The sequence below is a fragment of the Chironomus tepperi genome, unplaced genomic scaffold (assembly GCF_022539635.2).
Source record: "Chironomus tepperi strain 1889 unplaced genomic scaffold, CSIRO-AGI_Ctep_v1 contig_11, whole genome shotgun sequence".
NCBI lineage: Eukaryota > Metazoa > Arthropoda > Insecta > Diptera > Chironomidae > Chironomus > Chironomus tepperi.
The window spans coordinates 1636595-1663526 of NW_027226133.1; the positions used below are offsets into that span (position 1 = coordinate 1636595).

Sequence of the window (26932 nt, forward strand, 5' to 3'; positions counted from 1 at the left end):
TCCAGGATATTTAGACATCTGTTCCATTTTGGGACACAAAATAAGGATTAATGAAGTAAAATATATTATGCATCTTAAAATTCAAGACCTCCTCCCCATAAATTAAGACTTCATTCTGCTTGCACAAGAAATTTCAGTATGATATTAACGGTTATTTAATATTTAAAATTTTGAGGGTATAAAACTACTAAGAGCTTTCGGTTTTTAAAAAAATTCAGATATTGGTTTAATACCCCCGAAATAAATATTTGTGCTCTGAAATTTTAGTTAGCAAAGTTAGTTAATATATATTTGTGGCTTGAAAAGCACGTGAATTTAATTAAAGTTTATAATAAAGTGAAATCAAACATAAATATGAGTAGTAAGTTGAATTAATGATAAAAAATTCACCTTCAAAAAGGTCATAAAAAATATTTGCCGAAAAAAAATAATTGATAAAAAGAGTTTTGAATCATTTTCCTTAATTAAACCTATGCTGATTGTGCAATATTATTCAAATTTTGTATGAATTAAATGGATTAATCGTTTGTTTCGAGGTTGTTTATAAGAAATAAGATGAGTAAAAAAGTGCATGCGGTAATTGCATCACAGATTTTTTCCGCTCTTTTCTTATCAATTTTGCACAGAAAGATCCAGTTAACAAAGATCCAGAATATGCAATTTATTACAGTTCTATCGATTTAGTTGTCAATGACTTAATAAGCAAGATTGTACCATCATAAATTCATTGAAAAGATAAATTAATGACGATCATCCCTATTTTATGATATTTTTAATGGGAATATAATTAGAACACACATTCATTCATTAAAGTCCATCATATTACACACACATAGTTTTGTGCAAAGAAGAAAACAAAATGTAGATTTTTATGAAAGATTGAACCTTAAAAAAATATCCCAACTGTATCTGCCACTTTTTTATCTCCTAAATATTTTCTAATAATTTCTTATTTTCTAGCAGTGAAAGAAGGTTCAAGATCACAAAATGGAAGGAAATATAAATTATATTGCGACGTAAAAAATAATATTTAAAATAAAAGTGTGGTCATTTCTCTAGGAAATTTTAGTGATAATTCTACAGTCTATTAACTTTACTGCTCAATTTTCCCCAGTGTCGTCTTAGTTTTATTTTTTTCGATTGAGACACATATACTCAATAGAATGTGATTTATAAATAGATTATAAGATTCAGAAAAATGCCGGTAGTAGGCAGATACAGTTAAAAAATATTTTTTGGGGTACGAAAACATTCTGTCGTAGTACAACGTGTTATAGATTTTTGACAAGAAAATAATGACGATGAATCCTTTCGCATGAATCGATCTCACACCCTCGAATGACCTTTAATTATAAAAAATATTTATATTCCCTTACATACGCAACTAATGATAAAATCGACTGAATAAACAGTTTTTTTTTGTTTTCGGGCGTGTGTGATGCATAGTCGCGTCTATAAAACTTTTTTTTATTTGCATTTCAAATCAAATTCTGTATTTAAAATTATTCCTTAATGTATATCGGATATTTATTTACAGACGAATTTTTCATAGCGCATCTGGCTTTTCAAATGATGTTTACGTCATAGAAAATTATATTTATTGTCAGTTTTGTAAAAACTAGAAAGTTATTTTAGATTAATAACGCGATTAACGATTTAATTGCTGTTTACAAATTGTGTTGCTTTAATCCTTTCCGACACTTTACATAATGTAATGTTGTCCATACATGCAATACAACACAAGGGACATTACAAGTGTCATGCTTTGGATTGCTTTGTTGTGTAGCGGATGCGAAGTTGGTGAGACACACCACCCAACACTAGGGACACAATCCCAGTGTAACGGCTGTGTGGTTGGGTTGTGTGTCTCACCAACACTGCAGCCACTACTGTAAGTCCGCAACTTTCGTAAACAAATTTATTTTGATTATTTTAGACAATATAGACGGAATTAGAATATAGTGGAATATTCCACTACAAAATGATCCCTAATGCTCATAATCAACAATCCAATGTGTCGCACAAATTCAAAATAATGCAGCAATAATCCCAAATGAAATTACAATAATAGACAGTAATTAATTTTCTTATCATATCTTCAACCTAATGAAGTATATAGCACCACCACTCAAGGTTATCATAACAAAATATTTTGTCATTCACCGAGACATTCAAGAATCATGTGAGAATGTAAATATGTGGGTTAAGAAGTTGTTATCAATTCAATATTCCCGCGTCGCTTATTATGAAACTGGCGAAATTTTTTTTTTCGTGTTATGCAATTTTATTTTTAGTACGGATTGGTATAATTTATGTCTTAAAAACAGGTGTCAGCAATGTATTATTTCGTCTGAAACGTACACGCTCTTTTGTGCGAAACATTCTCATATTGAAATTTATGGATGTGTGGAGAGCAGCAGCAGAAAAAATTAATATTTAACTAAAATTCGCTAACATTTTAACGAAATATTTTATGGATGTGATGTTCTTTTGAGTGGTGAACCGAAAATTTGAGGAAATAGACATAAAAAATAATTTTTCTTTATTTTCCTTTCACTTGTTGATTGCTGTTGCCGAACACAATTAGTCAGTCGATTGACAGAATGGGGATAAAGATCAACAGCATTTAGTGATTTTTACTGATTGGGATGAAATATGATCGGTCGTTTCCATTTAGGTGTAAATGAGTTCGAACCAAATTGGCACAAGATTTTCATAATTCTGTCATTCATTTACTAAGAGTTTCTTGTCCTTACGACACTTAGTTAGCTAAAAATAAGCACGCAATTTGTTAATGATAAATACGAATGTCTCAAGTGTTTATTTTGCTTATTTTTCGCATTGTTGACCACCCGAGGCTCATTTCCATGCGACTTATTTCTATTGGAAATATTCTTGTTTTTATCATCTTACGTACGTTAGTTGAAAATCTAATTTTAAGTAGATAAATTGTCACACATGTAAAAAATGAAAGCTTTTGTTTGTTGCTTCTCGGATGAGAACTGAATCGTCACGGAATGTCTATGTCTATGGATGAATGAAACGCATTTTTGTTCTGACTCACATCAAAGTTAAAATGCTTTCGGGAAAATGAATTTTCTTTTTTTTTGTGTATACATTGGCATACATGCACTAATTAAAGTAAATTGTGTGATTAGACCTTGAAAATATCTTTCTACGACTTAGAAAGTGTTTTTACAGCTGAGAAGATTATTTTTCTTTCTGTGAAACAGGTTTATTATGAACTTCAATGATCTAATAGACACAAGAATCAGGACTGTAAACTTTGTTGACTGTGGAACTTTTTTTCTTTTATTTGTGCCAAGTTTAATGAGCCACAATATTTTGGCGATGATTAATAAAGTCTCTAATCTAATTAGAAATTTTAATTGGTGCTAACATTGTTTATGATGACAGAATAATCACTTGAGTGATGTGTGATGATTCACGGGTTTAAAATTCTTAATCCTGGGATTTAATTTTAATCTTACGAAATATTTAATCCCTAATTGCAACATCTTTATTTAGAATGAAATACAGACACAATGTATGACAAACTTTTCTTAAATACTTCCAATCTTCCTTCGTCACAATCTAAAAATTCCTCAGTTTAATTAAAGAGTCATAAATTAAATTTAATGTTCTGATTTTCTTAATTTAATTAATTTAAATTTCACATAAAAAATATTCATGTGGGATCTCCAGATGAAGAATTATCGATCATAGTAAACCTCCCCCAGTGCTACAGACTATTTATTTTAAAAAATCACTAAAAAAAATTCATAAAAATAATTTCCGCAGCAATGAGATAATTTTCAATTAAAATGTAAATATCCAGTCATACATCAAGGCAAAGTGAATAGCAGAACACATGTGAAATAGTGCTAAAAATATAATTTAATGGACTTTTCATCTAAAAATGCCAGAAAATCAAATTTTAATTTCGCTTGACTTAATTCGTTTTGAATTAATATCCACTGCATTTAAAGCGCAATAATTCTCGGTAATGAACGTAATTCATGGGATGTAAGTTAGCAAATCAAAATATCATTACAAAATCACGACGACATAAACCGCCTCTTTTTGTGAAAGAAGAGAAAATGACATAAACAAGAAAAAAAAGTTTCATTTTAGAAAGAAAATTTGAGAGAAAAAGAAAATATTTATTTTTGGTAAATTGGACGTTGTCCAACGTTGCTTATTTTGAAATTGATTCAACCCACTCGCTCCGCATTGATAAACTTCTAGGAGCTAAGCGGAAATTCGATTCTCGGCACGTCTTAATGGATAAAATTATGAATCCTCTAATGAGCTATTTACCTTTTTTGTTGCAGATTTCGCTTGGGTAACGTTAGCAACAAATGATTCTTATTCACTCGGCGCATTGGTCGTCGCTCATTCATTGAGGAAAGTTGCAACAGCTCATAAACTATGCGTGCTTATAACACCAGGTGTATCAGAAGCTATGAAGAGCAAATTAAAAGACGTATTTGATGTTGTGGAATTAGTTAATGTTCTTGACTCAAAAGATGCTGCTAATCTTGCTGTATTAAAACGTCCAGAACTTGGAATCACATTTACAAAGTTACACTGTTGGAATCTTACACAATTCGACAAATGTGTATTCCTCGATGCTGATGTTTTGGTAAGTCTGCGTTAGTTTATATTTTATTTTTGTAGATGACTGCGTTGCACATGACTAAATTCGGATGATAAGATAAACCGTTTCATTTAACAAGGTCAGGATTAATTAAGGAATGATTTATTTGAGTAAAGTGCAACAAAATTGGCCTAATGGCAGTCATAACATCCGTTCTAGTTGACAACGTATTTTAGTTAATCTTGGGATTAAACATTGGATTTAAATAAATCTCGGGATTAAGCATTACACATACTTTATACATCCAATTAATTAATGTTTTCATTTTAGGTCCTTCAAAATAGCGATGAACTTTTCGAACGAGATGAATTCTCCGCAGCAGCTGATGTCGGCTGGCCTGACATTTTCAATTCTGGTGTATTTGTTTTCAAGCCAAGTGTAGATACATACGGAAAACTCGTTCAATTTGCTGACACTGTTGGAAGTTTTGACGGTGGTGATCAAGGATTATTAAATCAATATTTCTCAGAATGGTCAACTGGTGATTCATCGAAGCGCCTTCCTTTCTTGTACAATACTGCTTCAACAGCAACATACTCATATTTGCCTGCATTTAAGCACTTTAATAAGAATATTAAGATCATTCATTTTATTGGAGACACAAAACCATGGAATCAAAATTTCAATCCATCCTCGATGGAAGCACAAGCACCACAAGGATACAACCATCTTCAAAGTCATTTACAATACTGGTGGAATTTATTCTGTGAATTTGTTCATCCATCACTCAATGAATCTATGGTGAGTTAATTTTCCTTTGTTTTGATTTAAATGTTTGTAACATCATATTCTTGAATATTTTGGTCGTACAATGTTAAGTAATTTTATATATGACATTACGGAATGCTGGTTACAACATCCGATATATTAATAATGTTATTGTTGAGATCAAACGAGAATGTATTGAATGACAATTTTGTCACGTGATCTCTAACGTTTCCTATCAACATTCCCGTCCATTTCTATAAATCTGCTTCATCCATTTTATTTACCTAAATAACTGTCTGCGAAATATTGGAAAATTAAGCCATAAAACAAAAAATTATTCCAAAAGTACTTCCAGTAATTTTTTTATCCAGCTTAAGTTTTAATAAGAAAGCTATTAATAATTAATATGTTGTTTAATGCTAACGATACTGATTCCTAACTTTTTCAAGTCTGAGCAAGAAAACATAGAGAATGTTAATAGTATTATTAGAGAGGTAAGCCAATTATTTTGGTAATTTTCTTTTTTCAACTATTTCATCTATCACTATCTATTCTATATTCTGCCTATATGAATATAAATATAAAAGAAATTATTAGTTTTTGATTTGCTGTGAGAGCATGATGTAGATATCAAAGAAAAGAATTTTTAGCACGTACTATATCGTTACGTATTTTTAAACATATTTTTTTTTTTTTCATTCTGCATCGTATTTTAACTTCTTATTATTTCTTTTATATCTCAATATTTATACACGAAAATGTTTTGAATCCTGAAACTCTTATTTTTCTGCTCTATCATATTTCGCGGAATGTCTCATGTCTTGATCTTTTTCTTCACTTTTTTTTTATCTAAAATTAAAAATATTTTTTTCTCACATCTTTGTGGTCGTTTGATAATGAACGTGAAAATTTATTTCATCAGTATATTTTAATTTCATTCTGTATAATTCACAAAGTATTTGTTAGAGAAAATTTATTGCATAATTTGAATGTGTTATGATGAAGAATTTATAAAAAAGTCATAAGTCATTATTTAAATACCAAAATCATATTATATTTGCCTATATATCAAAATATGAGACAAATTATTTCTCTAAAACCCAATTTATACAGAATCTCTCGTGGTTAAAACGATTTGATGACAAGGTTATTCACAGTTACCTTAACTCATTCGTATGTCCGAGCACTAATGATGTTGTTTGCACAAACTCCTCCTCTGAATCACATGAAACGCAAGTGCATTTTGATGATCATGTGAGATCTTATGATCCTTATTTGATATCGTATCATCAAGACTCAAATACGTTTACATACAATGATCCTTGGATAAATAATGATCAATCAAACAATAGTAATAATAATTGTAATGATATAAATAATGAATTTGTGTGTGATAATGAGTGCACAAATGAGTCACATACACAAGAGACACCAATTGTCTACAATGATTGGCAAAGCGACAACATCGAACAAAATTATCACTGTCCACATGCAGCAATAGAAATTTCAACACCAGCATTTACAGCCTGTGATACGATTAACAATAATGAATGCCATCAAAAATCACACGAGCCACAACAGCAACAATGTAATGATGCTGTTGATAATCACAACAATCAAATAAGATGTGATGATGTCAGTCCATCATCTAGTAATTTGAATAATGTGCGCAATGTTGAGCATGTGTCACATGAGGTGAGTTCCTTAGAAACCCCGACGAATGAAAAAAAGTAAATAAGTTAAAAGATTTGTGAGCATCAAAAAGAAAAAAATTCATCATTAAGTGTAGATAACGTTGGACTTTAGCAACAAACTATCTTTTTTCTGTTTATCTAATTTTCGTAATCTTTTTTTTTGCATTTTTTTTTTAACATTTCTATTATTTCCATTTTCTTATGTCATAAGATTAAAAAGTATCAAAAGGAGAAGGTTAATGTGGATTTAAATAATAATCAAATTATCTGTAGTAATTGTGTGAAAATGGTGAATGGATACGATTCCGATACAATTACAGAGGTGAGTTTTCTCACATACACACTTAGCTTTCCTCTAAAAGCTATAACTTGAGAGATTATGATATAAAAAAAAATTTCATTCATCTACTTTATTTTTGGGTTTTTTTTTATATATTTGTTGCGTACGTTTTGAATGTAAGAATTTTTGTGATATTGCCATTTGAGATGACTTAATAATTTTTTTGATATAGAGGAAACAAGATAGTCGGTGATTTTCTTGTACATAGCGCGTGCTTGAAAAAGACATATTTATTCATTTTTTGGGATTTTTTTTTTATTTGGCTATGAGAAAACAATAAACATTAAAATTGTCAACACCTTACATGAATACGGTGTAAAACTGATGGAAAATTCCATGACAGCAGTCATTTGTGGATTTTTTGACATCATTTGTTGTGATTTTTTATTATTTTAATTGATGAGACTGTCGAGTGCTTTAGAGACAGTGAATCTGGCTTTGAGTCACTGAACCTTTTGAATAGATGAGCATTTTTGTTCAGATATAGTTGCTGGACATTTTGTGTGATAATCCTAGGATTGTTAGATCAAAATTATGTTTTATACATGCTGAAAAGCATAAATTTTTTGGATAAATATCGATTGGATCTTTTCTAAATCATTGAAAATTTGAAATTTATAAAATAATCCCTGGATTTAATTTTAAATCTGATGAATTTAAGCTTTATTCTGTTAAATTATGAACCAATTTCTTGAATAAATTGAACTTGAATTTCTTTTTGATAGCTTTAAAATTAGTCTGTAAATCAAACATTATAACTATAGAATCTGCAAACCACAAACGAGAGATTTTGTCATTATATTGTCAGTAATAATATAAACATCAATTGATGTTATGCTTATTAATAGAAATATTAATGGCGCCAGTCATTGATACGCAAATTGCATTCGATTATTGATCGGGTGCTGTCAAGATTGTAACAAATGATCATAATACTTGTCAAAATCATAACTAAGTTGAGTATATTCAGAGAAACTAGAAATTCATATTGTATTGAAAACTTGAAAATGTAATAATTTTGAGTCAAAATAAGCTTCATGAAAGCTTTGACAGTTTTCCCATAAAATCTGATTTTCAAAATGCACTATTAATCATAAAAGTGCACAATTCGAGTGAAAATCAAGTAGTTTCTATTCGAAAAGATTCAATCATTTATTTCAAACAGATTCATCATTTGTAAAATTCATTTCACAGGACTGCTGTTTTTATTGCAGGCACGTGCTTCACTTAGATTTAAAATCAATAGTAACACGATCTAATCACAAACTAACTATGAAATTCTCAAATGATTCATAAACCTTTCCTTAACATCCTAAATCTTTCAATTTACGAAGATTTATTGACTTTCCTGGAACGTTCCATCAGTTCCTATAAAAAGTTGTTTTTTCCTGGACGAATCAAATTAAATTTAACCTTTTAAAGACAGACATTCAAAAAAAGCACGAACATTTTCATTCTCACGGAAATTTAATTCAACACTTGCACGCTTATCCTGTTTAAAATTAAGTCTATGGTCATCGAATTGGGTGGATATCTTTATAGGCAGGTGAAAATTTGTCATTTTGCTAAATGTCAAAACTGATTGTTTATTGACGAGAGATTTAACATAAAATTTTCACATGCACTAATCTGTTTTTTTTTTTGTGACTTTCTCATTCTTATTTATCTCTCAGATCATCATTTCTCATTTAGTATCATTCATCGATTCCATTTGAAGCTCTTCTACTTTAGAAGCAAAATATAATCTTTTTGTGTATTTTTAGCAACACGGTGATGAAAAGTGAACGGTGGAAGTTAAAAAAGAGTTCACTTTTTGTTTGTGGGTTTTTGGCTTCCAACTTACTATGAAATATGAATCAATAGAAATGTTCCGTGATGCTAATTATGAGGGCGTAGAAAATCTATGAATGAGTGGAAAAACTGATCCACAACTCATTAAACTTTATATTTTCCTTTTTGCCCATTTAACGGTCATGCCAAAATGATGACAGGCACATGAGAATGTTTATGGCAATTTAAGATCGCATTATAATTCGATTATCATTGCAGTCAGTACCTCGATTGCAATTTTTCTGTCGATACATTGTAAAAAATAATTATTTTATTTTCAATTTATCCGAAGAAAATTCAATAATGAACCTTTCGGGGAAAATATAGTCTCAGAGAATAATTTTTTCATTTCTTTTATTTCCCACATTTATACGTGTGTTGTGCACACATATTTTACACGAATATCTCGATGATGATGATGATGATCTCAAAATGAAAAGAGGAAAAAGTTTTGCAACTGAAAAAAATCGGAAAAAATATTTTTTTTTTGTAAAGGAAAAACTCTGCCTATCCAATCGTACGGTTTCAGTTGAGTTTAAGTGCTTCTTGAGACAAGTTCTCAAAAAGTCTACGAGAACCGCGAATCTTCCCCGTATAAAGTCCGGTAGTGTGTGTTTTGTAATAAATTTTAAATAAATTATTTAAGGTAATTGAAGCAAATAAAAATAATAAATATAGTGGATTATGTGATAATGTGACGTCATGTGTCTCTAATAATAGTAGAATTTTAAAATGGAATGGATATCGTGTGCTATGATGAAATTAAAATAATATGTATCTGTGATTTGAGACAAAATTAAAGAGTTGAAGGTCATTAAAAGGATAAATTTGAGAAAATATTATTTTTTATAAATTTAATTAATAACTGAAATTATAGTTCAAGCATATTAAAATGTGTCTAAGTGAATTCAGCTGTGAACAAAAGAAAAAATATCTCATTAAATTATGATTTTTTGCTATTTTTCTGTCACCCTCGTCGACGTCGTTTTTTGGATAATTTTCAAGATTTTCCTCTCGTTTTGGGCGAGTTCATAATAATAATAATAATTTAAATTCAAAATTTGCGCTTATTTATTTTTAGGAAACTTTTTAAGATATGACGACAAAAATGTTCACTTTTTGAACAGCAAAATAAACTGATTAAGATGTCATGTATGCATGATAAATTTATTTCTACAAATTTTCTCTTGCCTTTATCTCAATTCACACATTTAGATCTTTTTTTTTCTCTAAAATAATTTGTTAAGACTTTAATTTTATTATTTTTCATATGAACATCTCTGACCACCCTCAGATAATTAATTCAGTCGTGATAAATAGAGGCAAAGAAAGAAATTTTCACACCTACTCCAAAACTGGCTCTTACAAATTTTTTCTATTTTATATCATTTTTCTGTTCAACCAGCCACTATTACTGGCTCGCTTTTAAACAATAAGAAGAGTGAATTAAAACATTTCATTGCTCGTGTGTCTTTACTTCTTATATCCATTTTTATTTCATAAACAATTTGCTTTATTTTAATTTCGGAATTTTATCTTCTTAATTGAATCGTTTTTCGTTATATTATGCAGTTGAGATCATTTTGTCAGATTTTTTTATCTGTTGTGGGCAAAAAAGCTTAACAATTTAATGACCGCTGGAAAAATGATGTCTTTGAAGATCTGGGAAGACTTTTATGATCACTTAATCATGATTAGCGTGGAAATTCGCATTAAAATTTGATGGATTAAGATTGTTGCTAATTTTTAATGATCATTACTGATTATTAGGTAGTAAAATTACTTCCTTAGTGGAACCATACTCAGACTTCGAGCTTAGGTTGTTTCGAATCACTTTCCATGACAAGAGTTTGAAGTAAACTTTTTTTTTTGTGTATGGAGTCGAGTCAACTTTATTCCAAATTTCTATACAAAGTTCGAATCGACTTCGAGCTCTGTCCATAACTCTATTGATGGGTACATCACAGAGCTTGTACAAAATAGGTTTCGAAAATTTGTGGATTAAACTCATCAAAGCTTATTTTAGCATTAGCAGTTCCTTAAATCATCGAGAATTCATGAAATCTTTCGCTTCCAAGCCGGAATTTAACTCTTTCACTACTACTGCTGACAAATTTGCAATTTCGTTGCAGAATTCCTTTCATCATCTTTGACAAAACCGCAAAATTGTCGCTCAGTAGCTTCCCAAATTCTCTCAAAGTGCAAAACTTTGTAATATCTTGATTCAAGTCTAGAAAAAAGTCATAAAAATATCTGATCTTCATCAAAATTCATTCGGTATTTTTATATTCAAAACTATAAAACTTGATTTTTCTTACGAAAATCTTAATTAGTCCTTGATATTTTCATTAAAATACGACATAAAATAGTCTGTAATAAATAAATAATAAAAACAGATTCGGGAAAAACAATTAAAGCAACTGTAAAGTACAGAATGCATTAAGGCATAAAAAATATAGAAAAAAATGTCAGCAAGCTTGTAGGTGTAGACGGGGGCGATGACAACAATGTTTTTTTTTTTGATGATGCTGACAGTTCTAGAAACATCTTTTTTTGAAAATTAATAATCCTTTACAAATAAGAAGAAAGTGTCACAAAATACAGTCGAATTTCTCTTCCTAATGATTCTTTTTGATGTAATTTGAATTTTTTTTAGTGTTTTCAAATGGAAATTTCGAGAAAATGTCCAGCAGTCATGCACCTTGCAGCTTAAATCCTGACAAAATTATCCTACGACATGAAATCCGGCTTTAAATTAAACAAATTGAAATAATAATGGATAGATAAATTATAATAAGCTAGAAAATTGATTTTTATGCTGCTCGTTTCTTTGTAAACCTTTTATAATTACAACAATAATATCGTAAATCTCGAGTGGCTCAACCCATCAAGTCTCGTACCGTCGAGACTAATTTTCTGTATTTTCAAAACAGCAGAAGCAACCCCACATACGTTAATTAACCAAATTATACGAGTTTCCTTCACTTCTGATGCTTTTAAGAGCGTCTAAAGACTTCTGCTTAAAATTATGTCCATTTCAATTTATATTAATGTTCATCACATTTTCGTCTTTGCGGACTGGAATGTTTAAGATTATAAATAAATTTTTTATTCATCTTGTGTGGATATAGCAACTTTGCGCCTGACTAGATAGTCATTTGGTCTATTTGTAGGGTGTTTTACTGAATTATATGTGTACATATCGTAAACTTGCCATTCACTTTTCTTCTCATCATTTCAGTTTTTTATTCCTCGCGTTTTTTTGATGCTATTTTTAATGGTGATCAGTAAACATTTAAGAAAAATGAAAATTTTATATATATATTTCGGTTCTCGAATGGCATCAAAAGAAGAATTGCCATAAAAATTAATTTTTTCTTACAAAATCCGCCTTTTGTCAAGTTTTTTTAAAAAATGAAAAATTCTCTCAAGCTTGATTTTATGACAACATGTGCATTTTTCGCACTGAGTAATGCAGCACGAATTTTTCATCACATGCTTCTTACTTGCTCTCATTCTCGTGTTACTGAGTGGTTGTAGTGGTTGGCATTCTTCATCATAAAAAGTAATTACAGACCGATGCTAGGTGGAGATAAATGAAAAACGTCTGTTAATATGTAAAATTTATTAGCAACTCAATCATTTTTTCTTATTTTCCTACATTTTCTTACACAATTTTCACCGTGTTGTGTGCGCTTGAAGTAAATTAAATGAAAAACGATTAAGAAGAGAAAATTAAAAAGTCATGCAAAAATGGCATCATCTTGATGTTTTTCTAGGAAAAATAGAAAAGAAAATCTTTTTTTCCTTCATCTCATTTATCTTTAAAGGAAAAATGAAGAAATAAGATGAATTTCAAGCACATTTTCATATTTATGAGAAATAAGAAATATTCAATATTCGAATGTGTTTTTAAAAGGCCTTTTTGTTTCGACGACCGACAATATTTTGTTTATTTTCAAATGATGTGTCGGTGAGTGACGTGAGATCGATAGTCAAAAGTTGAACATTTTTGTCATGAAGCCGAAAATAAGCTTGTTTAGATTTACAAAAAAATTTTGTTTCCGGTAAACTAACTCTTATAAGAGTTGAATTAGTGCAATTTTCCGAGGAAATTCTTAGAATAATATGAGATTTTTCCAAGATTTTCCTCAAAAAAATTGAAGTATTGCCAAGTTTGTAGCACAGAACGGAAGAAACTATTAAAAAATTTGTTTCTTACTCAAGCCAAATCTCGAAGTCAACTTGGATTCTATATGGCGTACATTCGACATTTCCACACAAAATCTGAGTCGACTTCGAGCTTTGACTTGGGCGCACTAAAATGATCTTCTGTTGATTATCTTATGCCTCAGACAAGGAACATGCTCATTAGTATGAATTTATATTAGAGTATATCGACTGAGTAAACTCGGATATATTCATGATCGCGCTCATTTAAGTGAGTGTCCTCACTGTCTGTTAGGGTTAAAGATTCATCAAAATAAGTTAGTCATTTTACAAAAAAACGTAAATCTCTAAAAAATCTACTATTTACCTAATTTTCTATACCAACAAAATTTTAACAATCATCAAAAATGACTAAAACCATTAAAATCTGACTGATTGTGGGCACAAAATATGAAAGATCTCAAATTTCATTAAGGAAAATCTCAATTTAAGTCGTAATAATAATGATTTATGTCTTGGAACTTAATGCCACGGGCCAATGATATGAAAATATTTTCATTGACGTAAAAATTAGTCAAATACCGAAATAGACAATTTTAGTGAATTATAAATAGACGATCATAATATTATGCATGATAAAATGCGCTACATTCATTCACCTAAATAACTTCATAACTCGAAATTCTTTAAATAAAGAAATTAAGTAACTTTTTTGTGACTTAAAAGACGCACAAATTGTTTGTGATAAATGAGATATGATTACGCAGTTGTTTATTATGAATCACAAGTCATTTGACATGAGCAAGACGGCAGAACAAAGATTAATTTGGTGGTGGACATGAAGACATACAAATAAAATATATTGAATTAGTCATAAAACAGAATTTAAAGCAAATGACTTCATTTTGTGACTATTTTTTTATAGGATTCATTAAATCATACGGTGGCAATCGTTAAATGGAAAGTGACCAAAGGAAAAATTTTAAAATTTTCCTCACAAAATTTTATATATTTTTTTATGCAGAGATTAAAATTATTATGTCAAGATATTTACGATTCGACTTTTAATTTAGTTTCAAATTTTTACGATGGTGATGGAATATTAATTGTTATATTAAGGTGTAATCAAAATGATGAGCATTAATTTGAGCTTATTTTTGCTGAAAATTTGTTTATAAATTTTCTTTTTTGCTCTATTTTCAGTTGAACTGAAATAAAAATACTGAAACAATCATGAATAATAAGAGAAGAAAAGTTAGTCTAGATAATTAAATTAGGATTAGAGAATCTAGAAATATTTTTGAATTGACTTGATTTTAGACAAGCTGAATTATTCTGTGATTTGTTCCGAATTTTTTTGATTAAAAAAGTTTGAATTCTTTCTATGCTTATGGCACAAAATTAACTGATATATGCAGAATTGTTAAGCTTATAAAGAAATGTTGTGTTAAGTCTCTTAACCAACCATAATAGCAAAAATCTGACCCTACGATGGCCTAAATTCTGGCATGGTGCCGGATTTGGATTCAGTCATACCGGCTTGTGACCGAAATTTTACTATTCGGGCAATAGACTTTATTATGAGAAAAAATTTCCGTCATCTGTATTTAGTTTTTAGGTCCAAATTTTAATCCATAGATTCAAGCAGAGCTCGAAGTCGACATCTCGAATAGCGCAACATGTTTGCTAGCGCAACGTTACATCGACGTGACGGCTGTTTTCGAAAAATGCAGTTCGCCGCATTGTGTCGCTTGAGCTTGAATTCTATATGGAGTCGAGTCGATCTTTCCAAACAAAATTCAAGTCTTCTTCGATCTTAGGATTTAAAAAGACAAAATTTATCGAAAGGTCAACAACGTCTTAAACATTCTGATCACTTCTAAGCAGGATCCTAAGATTTTATCCATATTTTCAAAATAGAGCAATTTTATAAGTCATATTTATACTTTTATATCCAGAAACATTCATAAAGCATCAACAGAAACACCGAGAAATTTCAAAAAAATATTCACATTTTATTTTTAAAAAAGTTATGCAATAATAAAAAAAAAAAACTTCGTAATCGTTCCTGCTCTCTTTTTTCTCATTGGGATTAACATACAAATGCGCGGATTATACATTCTCAAGGATGAATTTACAGTATTGCTCAGCTCAGTTAAATGCGATTGTTTTGATTATACATTAATATAACATCCAATTTTGTTTAGTAGTTCTGCATGTTTATACAACTTTTTTTTGATGTAAATGAATTAAAATTAATATTCTAACAATTTAATTTCTGTGTCTAACAAGCTCACACTACATTTCCTCAAAACAATCTATTGTGTTATGACTTGAAAGTCAAAACTTAAAAAGCGATTGTTGCTAATGACAAAGTCATGATGAGGAGTGTGTGAGGAACACAAAAATGAATGCTAAATTCCAACTGGTCTAACAAATCTTCTTTCTAATAACTTTAGATTTTAAGAAAATATTTTTTAATTGTTTTTAATTTTTGTGTGAAACACACAAGACACAAGTCACAGGACACATTTTCAGCATTTCAGACACATACATCACATGCACACAAATCCAAGCAACATTATCACATTCCTTAACATAATTTATTCACCATTTTAATAGTGTATTTCGAGTTTAAATATCATGAATGAACATGAAAATTTATTTATTTTTTGTAGATCCTTTACTATTATATTATTTTGTTTTTGAAAGTGTGGGTGGTTCAAGATTCAAAACATTTTCTTTATTTTCTGTAAAAAAAAACTCTTTTTTTTGCTTATTTTATTTATTTTTCGCTTTTATTTCTTCACAAATTGCTGTCTTTTATTTATTTTTCTTTAATAATATAATAATCTGTAGAAAATATCTTCTTTTTCTCCTTACACTAGACTAGAAATATCGTAGAGTATTTAGTACTAAAGGAAAGAAAAGTATGAAAAATAAATGGAAATTTTTTTTCATTGACGCAAGATTTTTTTATGTCTTGTTTATTCTTCAAAATTGAAGTTCAATTTTTTTGTGCTGTAAACACTTCTTATTCCACACTTTCATTTTAAGAGTGAAATTTGAGATTTTTCCTTTATTTTTCTTGCAAACTTTTCTTTTCTTGAAAAATACAAAATTAATTTTCACATGCACCCATTATTTTCCTGTCTCGTTCTTTCTCAATTTATATAATAATATTATTTCGTAAGACTATCACAAGGGGGTTCCATAAATGATGAGCTGCTTATTGAGGTGTTTTGATCTTCTTCCACCCACATTTAAACACGTGCATTTTTTAAGATATTTTTAGATGTCAAATCAACGAAAATTATTTTTTTTAAGATTCAATTTATTCATATTTTTTGTTACTCATATTTCGAGCATTTAAATGTTCATCCATACCATCTCATAAGCAAGCCATCATTTGTGGAATCTTCCTTGTAATTTTATAAATTTCATATTCTTTTACTAATAATTCTTTTATTTTTTATATATTTTCTTTCTCCTCATTTCTGTCGTCATAAATACACATATTTCTATGTTGTCTATACATATTATGACTTATTATGAATATAGAGTGGACTTGCTGGCGCTTTAGCCACTTTATCATTAGGACAAGAACGTTCTGCTGAACAAGCTGCACGCGAAAGCCAATATCGTCGTTCAAATTGGGAATCTGGTCAAATTGATTATTTAGGTGAGTCTATATCATATTTTCTTAAAGAACTGGACTAGAAAATAGCTAAAGACATAAAAGATGCAAAACTATTTTTTAAAATCTGTTTACTATTATAGTTTTATTTTTAAAAATCATTTATTAACTAAGTCAGACTTCACAATCATCACGAGTCATTCTGGCTAGTCAATACAATTAGTTAGATTTCAAGGAGAAGTATTTTTTGTTTTGACAGCTAATTTCGACGTCACGAGATTAGTTTCTGATATTCATAGTCTAACTTTCTCAATCTGTCGATCTATTGAGATCTGAAGCTAAATATAGACAGATCTATTTTTGAAAAATTGATTGAAGCTGTCTTTGTCTCAAAATTCATACTCTTGAACTCATTTGAAAGCTAAAATTGAACAATATTAATGTATTCCTTTCATTTCAAACTATTCAGGTCAAGACTCATTCAGTAATATTTGGAAAAAAATCCAGGAGACAATTCAAGCTCCACCTACTCCACCAGCTCAAGTTGAAACTACTGTAGAAGTTCGTGAACGTAAACGATCTCGCTCAAAGACACCACAACGTGAACCAATTGTAGAAGAGCAATCTTTTGAGATTATAGAGAAACCAGAAGAGGTTGTTAAAAAGGTTGCAGAGAAACCAGTTGACGTACCAATTAAGGTTGTTGATGAACCAGTAGTTAAAGTTGTTCAAAAACCAGTTGAAGCAGTAAAGCCTGTTGTAAAGCCTGTCGAGGTAGTTGAAAAGCCAGTAGAAAAAGTAATTGAAAAGCCAGTTGAAGTGAAAAAAGTCGAAGTAGCACAAACAACAAAGCCAGTTGAGCCTAAACCCGTACAAAAAGAATCTGCCGCACCGAAAACGGAAGTAAAGCCTGTTGAAGCACCAAAACCAATCGTCGAAGAGAAGAAATCAGAGCCTGTTCCAGTAGCACCACCAAAAAAGAAGGAAGGAGGTAAATATTATATTTCATGCCCATAAAGTTTTTTTACAAGACTACAAAAGAGTTTTCTTCTCGAAGAGCGATTTTTTAGTTAATTTAAAATTTTTATAATTAGATGTTGTTAATTATTTTTTTAAAAAAACACACAAAATTTAATTCTCTAAAAACAAAATTCTTCTCTTTTTAAATTTGCTTTTTTAGATCGCACAATATCTGTTAAATCTAAAGCTTAAATAGAAAAACTGTTTTGGTGGTTAAAATTTAGTATACTTTCGGCCAATTCTTTTATTTTTTAATTTTGATTTCTTTTTTTTTATTATTTTTTTATAAATCTAGAAAATTATAAAAAGAATGAGAAAAGAATTAACAACACGTGTTTGCACATAAATTTTCTTTTTAAATTAAACTATGCTTTATACAGATTATTAAAATTTATTTTATAAGGTGATAGTAAAAAACATTTTTAATAGAGTAAAGCTTCCTTTATCGACTTTATTTTCATTTTCTCATTTACATCCCACGACCAAAAATGTTCATTTTGGGTGCATTCAATTTATGATTTGCGTTTAATTTTTTTTTTCTTTATAATTTTTAATTTTCATTTCTTTTTTTATTTAATTTTTCTCTATTTCTTGCAGGTTCTTGCACTTTAGCTTAAAAGAATTTATGATTTATGATTAGAGAACTTTTTGAAATCACTTTAACTATACCCATTAATGCATATAAAATTCTGTTTCCATTTTTTTTATAAAAGAAGTAAATAATCAATTACATTATCATTTACTATTATGAGTGCCGTATATAATTACTATGAAAATTCAATAAATTTGTTAGATAGACTGAGAAATATTATTATAAAGCTTTTGTTTTCTACTATAAATGGGCAACATAGAATTGAATGCACTTCGAAGTGAGAATTAATTGAATGCACAAAAACCAAATTGAAGCTTCTCTCGATTTTTATTTAGATATTATCTTAGAATCTCATCAGTTTCTTAGTTTTGAGTATTGTAAAAAGTTGATATTGACATTTTTGGTAGAATTATTACTTTAATTATTATTGGTTGATATTTAGTAGATTTACTGTAGATTTGAACATTAGTATTTTAGTAGCTTTGAAGTTTGCTTATGTTTCGTCAAATTTCAAATGTCTTTGTAATGAATAAGTCACAAATTTAAATTGACTTATTCATTAAATGAATATTTTTAAGATTTTGTTGACCTTATCAGGATACCAGTCGTTACATACAATCATATGCTCATTGAACATCCAGTGAGTACTTATCTAGTGATTATGCTCATTGTTACTGTAATATTCTCATTTAACATATATAAGCATATTACAGTAACAATGCGCATACTCACTGGATGTTCAATGAGCATATGCTTGTATGTAAGGGCAGAGCTCGTAGTCAACTCGGATTTTGTATGGAACTCGAGTCAGCTTTAGTCCATACAAAATCTGAGTCGACTTTGAGCTCTACTGGATACTTTAATAAATCTTGAAATTTTGACTTAGAATAATGAAAAGAGTACAAATAGCAATTAAATCTGGTCCTAAAGTACAAGTTAGAGGCTAAAAATTGAGGTTGAAATCAAATAATTTTAATTAATTATAGAAAAATCTAGAATCATCCATTTGATCGCTCATGATATTTTTAATAGGACAGTGCATATGCCTCCTATATTTAAAACAAGCTTAGAAACAGTATAATGAGTTTAGATCCATTCAATTTACCACAGAGGCACAGTCAATAATTCAAAAGTATACCGACCATAACCAGAAACATCTAATTATCGTCTTATTATAAATCGAGAGGAGCTTACTTCTTAATCATCCATAAATTTTATTTGTGTTTCATGCTTTTCGAAATTCAAAATTTTCCTTTTTGTTGAAACTGCTTTTAATTTTACACTTCCCACACACATACACATAACATTATTAGTTGAATTTTCAACAGACATACAGCACACATCACAAAAACTTTTTTAATTACTCATCATAATTTTCAAAATTGCTCCCATCAAACGATGTGTTTTTCATTTCTTTTGATTGCCCATGCCATTTCGTCTATGAAGGACTAAAACAATCCAAATAAATGTAGAATAAATAAATAGATTATTTTTCATAAAAGTGACAAATTTTGAAAGTTTTTTTCACTTTTTGACTGTAATGAATACTCAATGTACATCAATCACATCTGTCAACTATGCTTTATAATATACAAATTTTTCTTATTCGTTCATTTTTTGAATTTCATAGAAACATTTTTTCTGTGGCTTTTCCTTCTTGTTCATCACTGTTATCAACAATAAATCATTCTCATTAAATTGCGTGTTGATCATTTTATTTCATTTATTTTATATACTTTCTTTTTGCTCTACACATAAATCTCTTTTATTTTCAATTCACAAAACAATAAATTTAAAAAGAAAAGAGAGAAGAAGAAAATTTAGAGAAAAAAAATTCTTCTCGTCGACAATAAAAAAAGACAATTGTGCCTTTGATATTCAATATTATGTCTTTTGTTGAACAAAAGGACAATAAATCTTTCATGTAAAAAGACTCAACAAAAATGCATATCACATCTTGATTTGTATGTTAATGAATTGTATTGCTTTGGTGGATGAATAGGGAAATTATTGGAAAATTCGGCTAGTTCGACACAGAGCACATTAAGCACAGAGCTTGAAGTCAACTAGAACTTTATATGGAGTTCACTTTTCCATACAAAATCCGAGTCGATTTCTCTCTTTAGCTCTGCTCTTTAACTTATATAAGTTGAAGTTGAAATTTGGGAATTGAAAATTGCATCAATTTCTATTTTCTAATTTGAATTTTTAAATCAGATTGAATGATTTAATCAAAGAATTCAAACTAAATTTTCTTGATCTTTTGAACATAAATTGGCGATGTTCAAACTGTGTGCTGTAGAGCAAGCTCAGAAGTGCCGCGATTTTCTTTTTTAAGTTCTAAAAATATGTTATTTTATTAGAGAATTTTATTTTTTTTTACAAAAAAAGCCTCAAAAACTTAAAATCTCAAACATTATCCTTAGTTTTTTAAATTAACATAGCTGCATTCTAATTCATTGGAGTTGTAGATGAAGGGGTTTAACTCCTCATTTCCTAAATTTCAAGATACAACCCTGATTCATTGATTAGAAATGATTGAAAATTTCATGACAAATGAGACTTTTAAGTGAACTTTATGAATCTCAAATTTGTCAATTTACTATTAACAGTTCACTTAAAAATTGTATAAATATTCTTCATATCCGTTTTCAAAATTAGCACCAATTTCTCAAAGTAAATCCCTTAGCAATCCAATTCATTACTGTACAAATTCTTTTCTCAATAATATTTTTTTAAAAAGCTTTTTTATATACTCATTAATTAATAATATATGCTTATATGATTAACAAGAACAAAAAAAATTAGAAAATAAAACAGCAAAAAACAAAAACAAATCAACACAAAGAAATTACAAATTTTTTTTCTTCCATTTGAAACTAAAAAAAGAATTTTTCCCCATTCGATCTTATTTAGATTTCACTACATATTATTTGGGCATCATTATCTTAACAGTTTCAATTTTAATTGGATTATATAACGCAATGATGTGAAAAAAAAGACACATATACATTACTTTGTGGCATATACTAATATCGTGCAATTTATAATTTACTGATTTATTATTTATTATTTTGTAAGGAGATTAATAATTTTTTTTTATTATAATAATTATGGCCATACACATACAACAACCAACAAAATCTACAAAAAGTAACACAATTTTCTTTTTGCCATAAAGATGAAATTTTAAAGTGAAATAATGTATAATTATATGAATTATGCAAAAATAAGAATTGTGTTCTCGGCAGAAAGAAATTTTTTTCATATTTTTTAAAATTATTAATGTTGATTTAACATATAAAAAATTTTACAAATTTTATTGAAAAAGAAATCCACAAAGAACTTAAAAAAAGAAAAAGTTTAATGAACAAAATCAATAAAGAAAAAATATTAAAATTTAAGTTTTTTGATTTTTGACTTACTTTCCATTTCCAATGTGATCCGAAGACTAAAAGTTCCTTTGGGAAAATTATCTCCACTAATTCCGTCAATAACAACAATTTTGGATGGATTCTGTAGAAATTGATAATCCTTAGTAGTAGATTTCCGAAGGGGTAGCTTAGAATATTTGTCAAGTTGCTATATAAAAGTGCTATAAATGTTAAAATCCCAAATTCAGCACTGACTGTTCTAACTCAATTTAAATTAATCCTTGGATTTAAATTTAAATCCTTCGGATTAATCGTAAATCAATCATTTTTCAATTTGATTCATAATAATTATTCGCGGCAGTAAATTAAAAGCCCAATCAAAAATCATCTATAACTGAGTACATTAGAAGATCAAATAAATCTATCATCGTAAAAAATTATGGATTATCAATTTCTAATTGAAACTCTGCCAAAATATTCTAAAAACCCTCAAAAAATACAATTTTGATGAAATTTATGTAGACCATTTATCTTTCGTTAGCCATTATTTGTGAATGTCATTTATTATTTGTTATTATTTTTATTAGTTAATTTTTATTTTCAGGTCTATGTTTGCTTTTTATCAGTACTACAAAAGCTCCTTAGATGTTGCTTTAATTAACCAAAACAAAACCAAAAATTCGAAAATTGAAAAATTATTTTTCTTCTCTTTTTTCATGTTGATTTATTTTATCTTTAGACAGTATGAATTACGGACGCGAATACCGCTTAAAAGTAGATTTTATTAACAACTAGCAATCAACAAATTGGTTAACAAATGGATTTTCTCAATGCTTCAGCATGTTTACTAACAAAAAGAAAGTCGATCATCTATAAGAAGTTTTACAGTTGTTGTTTTTTTGTGAACTTTTAGCTAAAATTTTTAGATGAAATATTTTTCAGATTTTTCCATCGAATGACTCGATTTCACCTAACTAGCAGGGTTATCCTTATAAATTTAGATTTTAGGACATTCTCAAAAGCCTAGCGAATTGTAGAAATTAATAATAATCAAACCCCTAATTGGATACCCTATGCAAAATAATATTTAATTAGTCTACAAAAAGCAATGGATTTTCTTGATTGTGATAGTACCTTATCTCACCTATACCTAGTATTACAGAGTCATTCATGGAAGAATTTTGTTCCTAGTAAAATTAATCAATTGTACCTTATAATGAAATTTATATTCTATTCGATGTAGTCTATTTAACTTCTAATTCTTATCATTTCTCTTTTTTTTGTATATATTTTTTTGTTCCACATAATTGTTGTTGATAATCCTCACATCCCTCGTATGAAATCTAACAAAGTAGATAAAAGGAAACGAAAGTAAAAAATTAAACCTCAAAAACAGTTTAAAAAGCATATAATAATCCCCAAAAGAAACGTAATTCGATTTATATAAATTAAAATATATATATTTATATCGCTAAAAAATCTCTCTCACATATATATATCACATATACACAAATAGACACAACACCTGAATCACCTGAATCAGAACAAGTCACAACAGATTAATAAACATCCAAAATGGTTAACGTACCACCATCATCATATGATGAATTAGCTGAATTACTCGGCGATGAAGATCAAATTGAGCAATTCGATGAAGCAACTAATACAAAAATTGTAACAAAACGTGTTGATGAAGGTTTTCAACAAATTATTACTCATAAGGAATGGGTTAATGATAAGATTGGTAAGCGTACAACAACAATGGTACGTACATATAAGCCAATCGTTGAAGATGAAGAGGAAGTAGAAGAGAATGTTGAGGAAGAAGAAATTAGTGATGAAAAATTGGCTGAATTGAGAGCAAATGCTCCACCACCACCAGTTGTTGAGGAGGAAGAACCTGAAGTTGGTAAGGACGGTAAGAAGAAGAAGAAGAAGAAGAAGCAAAAGCTTGAAGGTGCTAGCGATGTTATCCGTGAGGCATTTGAAGGTGGATATAAGGAAATTACCACAATTACTTTCCCCGATGGAACTTCAAAGAAACAAATTAGAATGCATTATGATCCAATTGAAGTACCAAAATCTGAAGTTCAAGTTGTTGAAGAGACTACAACCACCAAGTCTGGCAAGAAGAAGAAGGTTAAGAAGATTATTAATGTAAATCAAGAAATTGTTGATAGCTATGAAGATGATGACGGTAATCAAGTTACTGTTGCCCGTGAACCATTCCCAGACGGTTCAGGACATAAGGATATTACAACAACAAAAATGTCTAATGGACAATATAAGCAAACAACAACAATTGTCTTCTATCCAAAGGAGAAGGAAATTATTGAAACAACTGAGATTATTGAGCATGAAGCAACATCAATTCGTATGAAAGTTAAGGAAACAGTCATTAAGCAACATCATGAAAGTGTTGAAGAAACTGAAGAAAAATCAATTAAGAAGTCAAAGAAGAAGTCTTCAAAGAAGGTTGTTGAGGAAGTTGTTGAAGAAGATGATGAGGATCATCAAGAACAACAAGAACATGTCCAAGAAGTTCATATTCAACAAGTCCAACAAGTTCATGAGAATGGCGTTGAGACCAAGAAAATCACAAAGAAGTCAACAAAGAAAATCACTGAAGAACAAAAACGTGCTGAATTGATGGCACGCGACAATTCAGAAGGTGTCACAACTGTCGTTCGTGAGAAGACAGACAAGGGTTACCGTGAAATTTCAACAACAGTCTTCGCTGACGGTTCAAGCAAGACACAAACCCGTGAATTCTTTGATGCCGTTGAAGAAACTGTCGATCATGATGAAGCCATGAGAATTCGTAATAATTTGGCAACATTAGCCCAACAACCACCACAAGTTCAAAAGAATGCTGATGGATCAACATCAACAATCACAATTGAACGTATTGCCAATGGCTACAGACAAACAACAACAACAAAGAAATTAAATGGCGCAACATCCGTTCAAACCCGCGAATATTACGATGCCGTTGAAGAGGAAACAAATGAAAGTGGACAAAAAACACGTCGCGTTGTTCAATCAAAAGCACAAATTCAAGGCATGCAAAACAACATGATGAAGAGTGTGAAGCTTTTCGGTTAAAAAGTTTCTTTTAACTTTTGGTCTTTTCTACAAAAACATTTTTAATCTTCATAAAATTATCATTAAATTTAGTAAATTTATGCACACATGCAGCATAAGTTTAGAAACTGTCTAGTTTGCATTATAGGAAATTGAAAGGAAGAAATATTTTGTTGATAACCAATTTTATGAAAATGCGTTTGAAATACAATTTTTGCATATTATTATAAATTTATATACTCTCTGTTTGACACTATATGACACTAATTATTCTGTTCTTTTAAACACTTACCCCCACCACTTGTTTTACATAAATACACAAAAATATATATGTTTTCTTCTCTTTAATTAATATGTATTGTGAGGCATATCTCAAAAGAATTTCAATTTTTTTATGTTAATTATTGTTATTTCTCTCTTTTTTAAACTTAATTTTACTTAGATAATTAACAAAGTTTATGTAAATATTCAAACAACCAACATAAATCTCTTCTCGAAGGCGAAAAAAGAATTTTTATTAAAAATTAAAAACATTATAATTGTGTGCTGATAAAGGAAAAACAATGAATCTACAAATTAATTAATCATTCGTTTGAATCATCTGACTTCATTAAGTATTTTTTATTATTTTCTTATTTGACGAATCTTTCAAAAAAAATCGAATTGCATAAAAAAATCATTAAAAATTGTTCATTTGTCATAAATAAAATTTGTATTTTTCATTTTTATGAGAGATTTTAATTAAATTAATAACTTTTTTGACAAATAAAATATTTTAAAATAATTAATTGGGATTTTATTGATTTTATAGGAATTTGGATATAGACACAATTTTGGCTTAAATTTATGATTTTTTCATATTTGGCACTTTTCCCTTTATTTACTTTGTTAGATGTTAGGCACATTGCTTAAATTATTGGTGGTAGACATTTTTATAGGTTTTTGGATATGATCCATTGATAGGAGGTAATATAGAAAATGTGATTTTTTTTCTAGGATTTTTCAACAATTTCAAGTGTTTATGTGTTTATATGGAAAATTCGACTTAAGTCGTCTCGACGCTATGCAAAATCCGACGTTGAATCGACAGGCTAGCTTTGCGTACTGTCGTTAATACGACGACGCAGCTGTGTATAGCTTCTTTAAGTTTTCTTTCAGTTAAGTTTTCAGGAAAGTTTATGGCAAGAATGAGGCTTTGTAGAAACGGGTTGAAAAAAAGCTAAATTTTACTCGAAAACTTGTCGAAATTTCCAATCAGTAAATATTAATTTCAAAGAAAACAAAATTAAAGACTTGAATTCAAGAAGATGCTTCTCAAAAATCTGTATGTTGTGATTCACAAAACCAAAGTTTCTCAAAACTAAGATGACAAGATTCTCAAACTATAAATATCTTAAAAATTAAAGATCGTTAACATTTGTTCAACTGAAGTGTAGTTCAGACATCGTTTGTTATTTCCATAAAAAGGCATCATCAGAACTGGATTTAATTCCTTTACTATTGCTTTTTATTACAGGAAATTGTAAATATTTCAGGTTCTCTAAGATGCAAATAAGATTAAGGCGAGAATGCTCAAGGACGGCATATTGCTATTGGAAAGAAAGATGCATCCTACAACCTGATTAACATCAAAAACTTGACATTATCCGCAATACTTCGCTGACCGTACAGATTAATTGCGATCCATGACTTCTTTTAGATTTAGATTGCGTCTGAAACTGGATTTATCACAAACATTCATCTGCCAATTACCAATAACGAAGGCAATTCTGTCACTATCAACAGCCTCCCTCCAAGAGCTCTTTCCTGTCATAAACCTTGAA

The 26932-nt window shown here is 29.2% G+C and overlaps 1 protein-coding gene across 1 annotated transcript; it reads left to right on the forward strand.

The window, feature by feature from the left end:
- Positions 1–206: 206 nt before the first annotated feature.
- On the forward strand, positions 207–25893 carry LOC139087100 (enolase-phosphatase E1-like). Its single transcript, XM_070635803.1, has 10 exons — positions 207–361; positions 4335–4645; positions 4931–5401; positions 5818–5862; positions 6482–7063; positions 7274–7384; positions 16964–17084; positions 17509–18030; positions 23542–23558; positions 23601–25893. The coding sequence occupies exons 1-10, from the start codon at positions 355–357 to the stop codon at positions 25128–25130; spliced, it is 3717 nt and encodes a 1238-aa protein (XP_070491904.1). The 5' UTR covers positions 207–354; the 3' UTR covers positions 25131–25893.
- Positions 25894–26932: the final 1039 nt, after the last annotated feature.

Bases quoted from the DNA above. Each gene is read 5' to 3' on its own strand.
- LOC139087100 (XM_070635803.1), top strand. The intron at 5,863-6,481 runs GTAAGCCAATTA...CAATTTATACAG, and splicing joins TTAATAGTATTATTAGAGAG to AATCTCTCGTGGTTAAAACG. The intron at 7,385-16,963 runs GTGAGTTTTCTC...TTATGAATATAG, and splicing joins ATTCCGATACAATTACAGAG to AGTGGACTTGCTGGCGCTTT.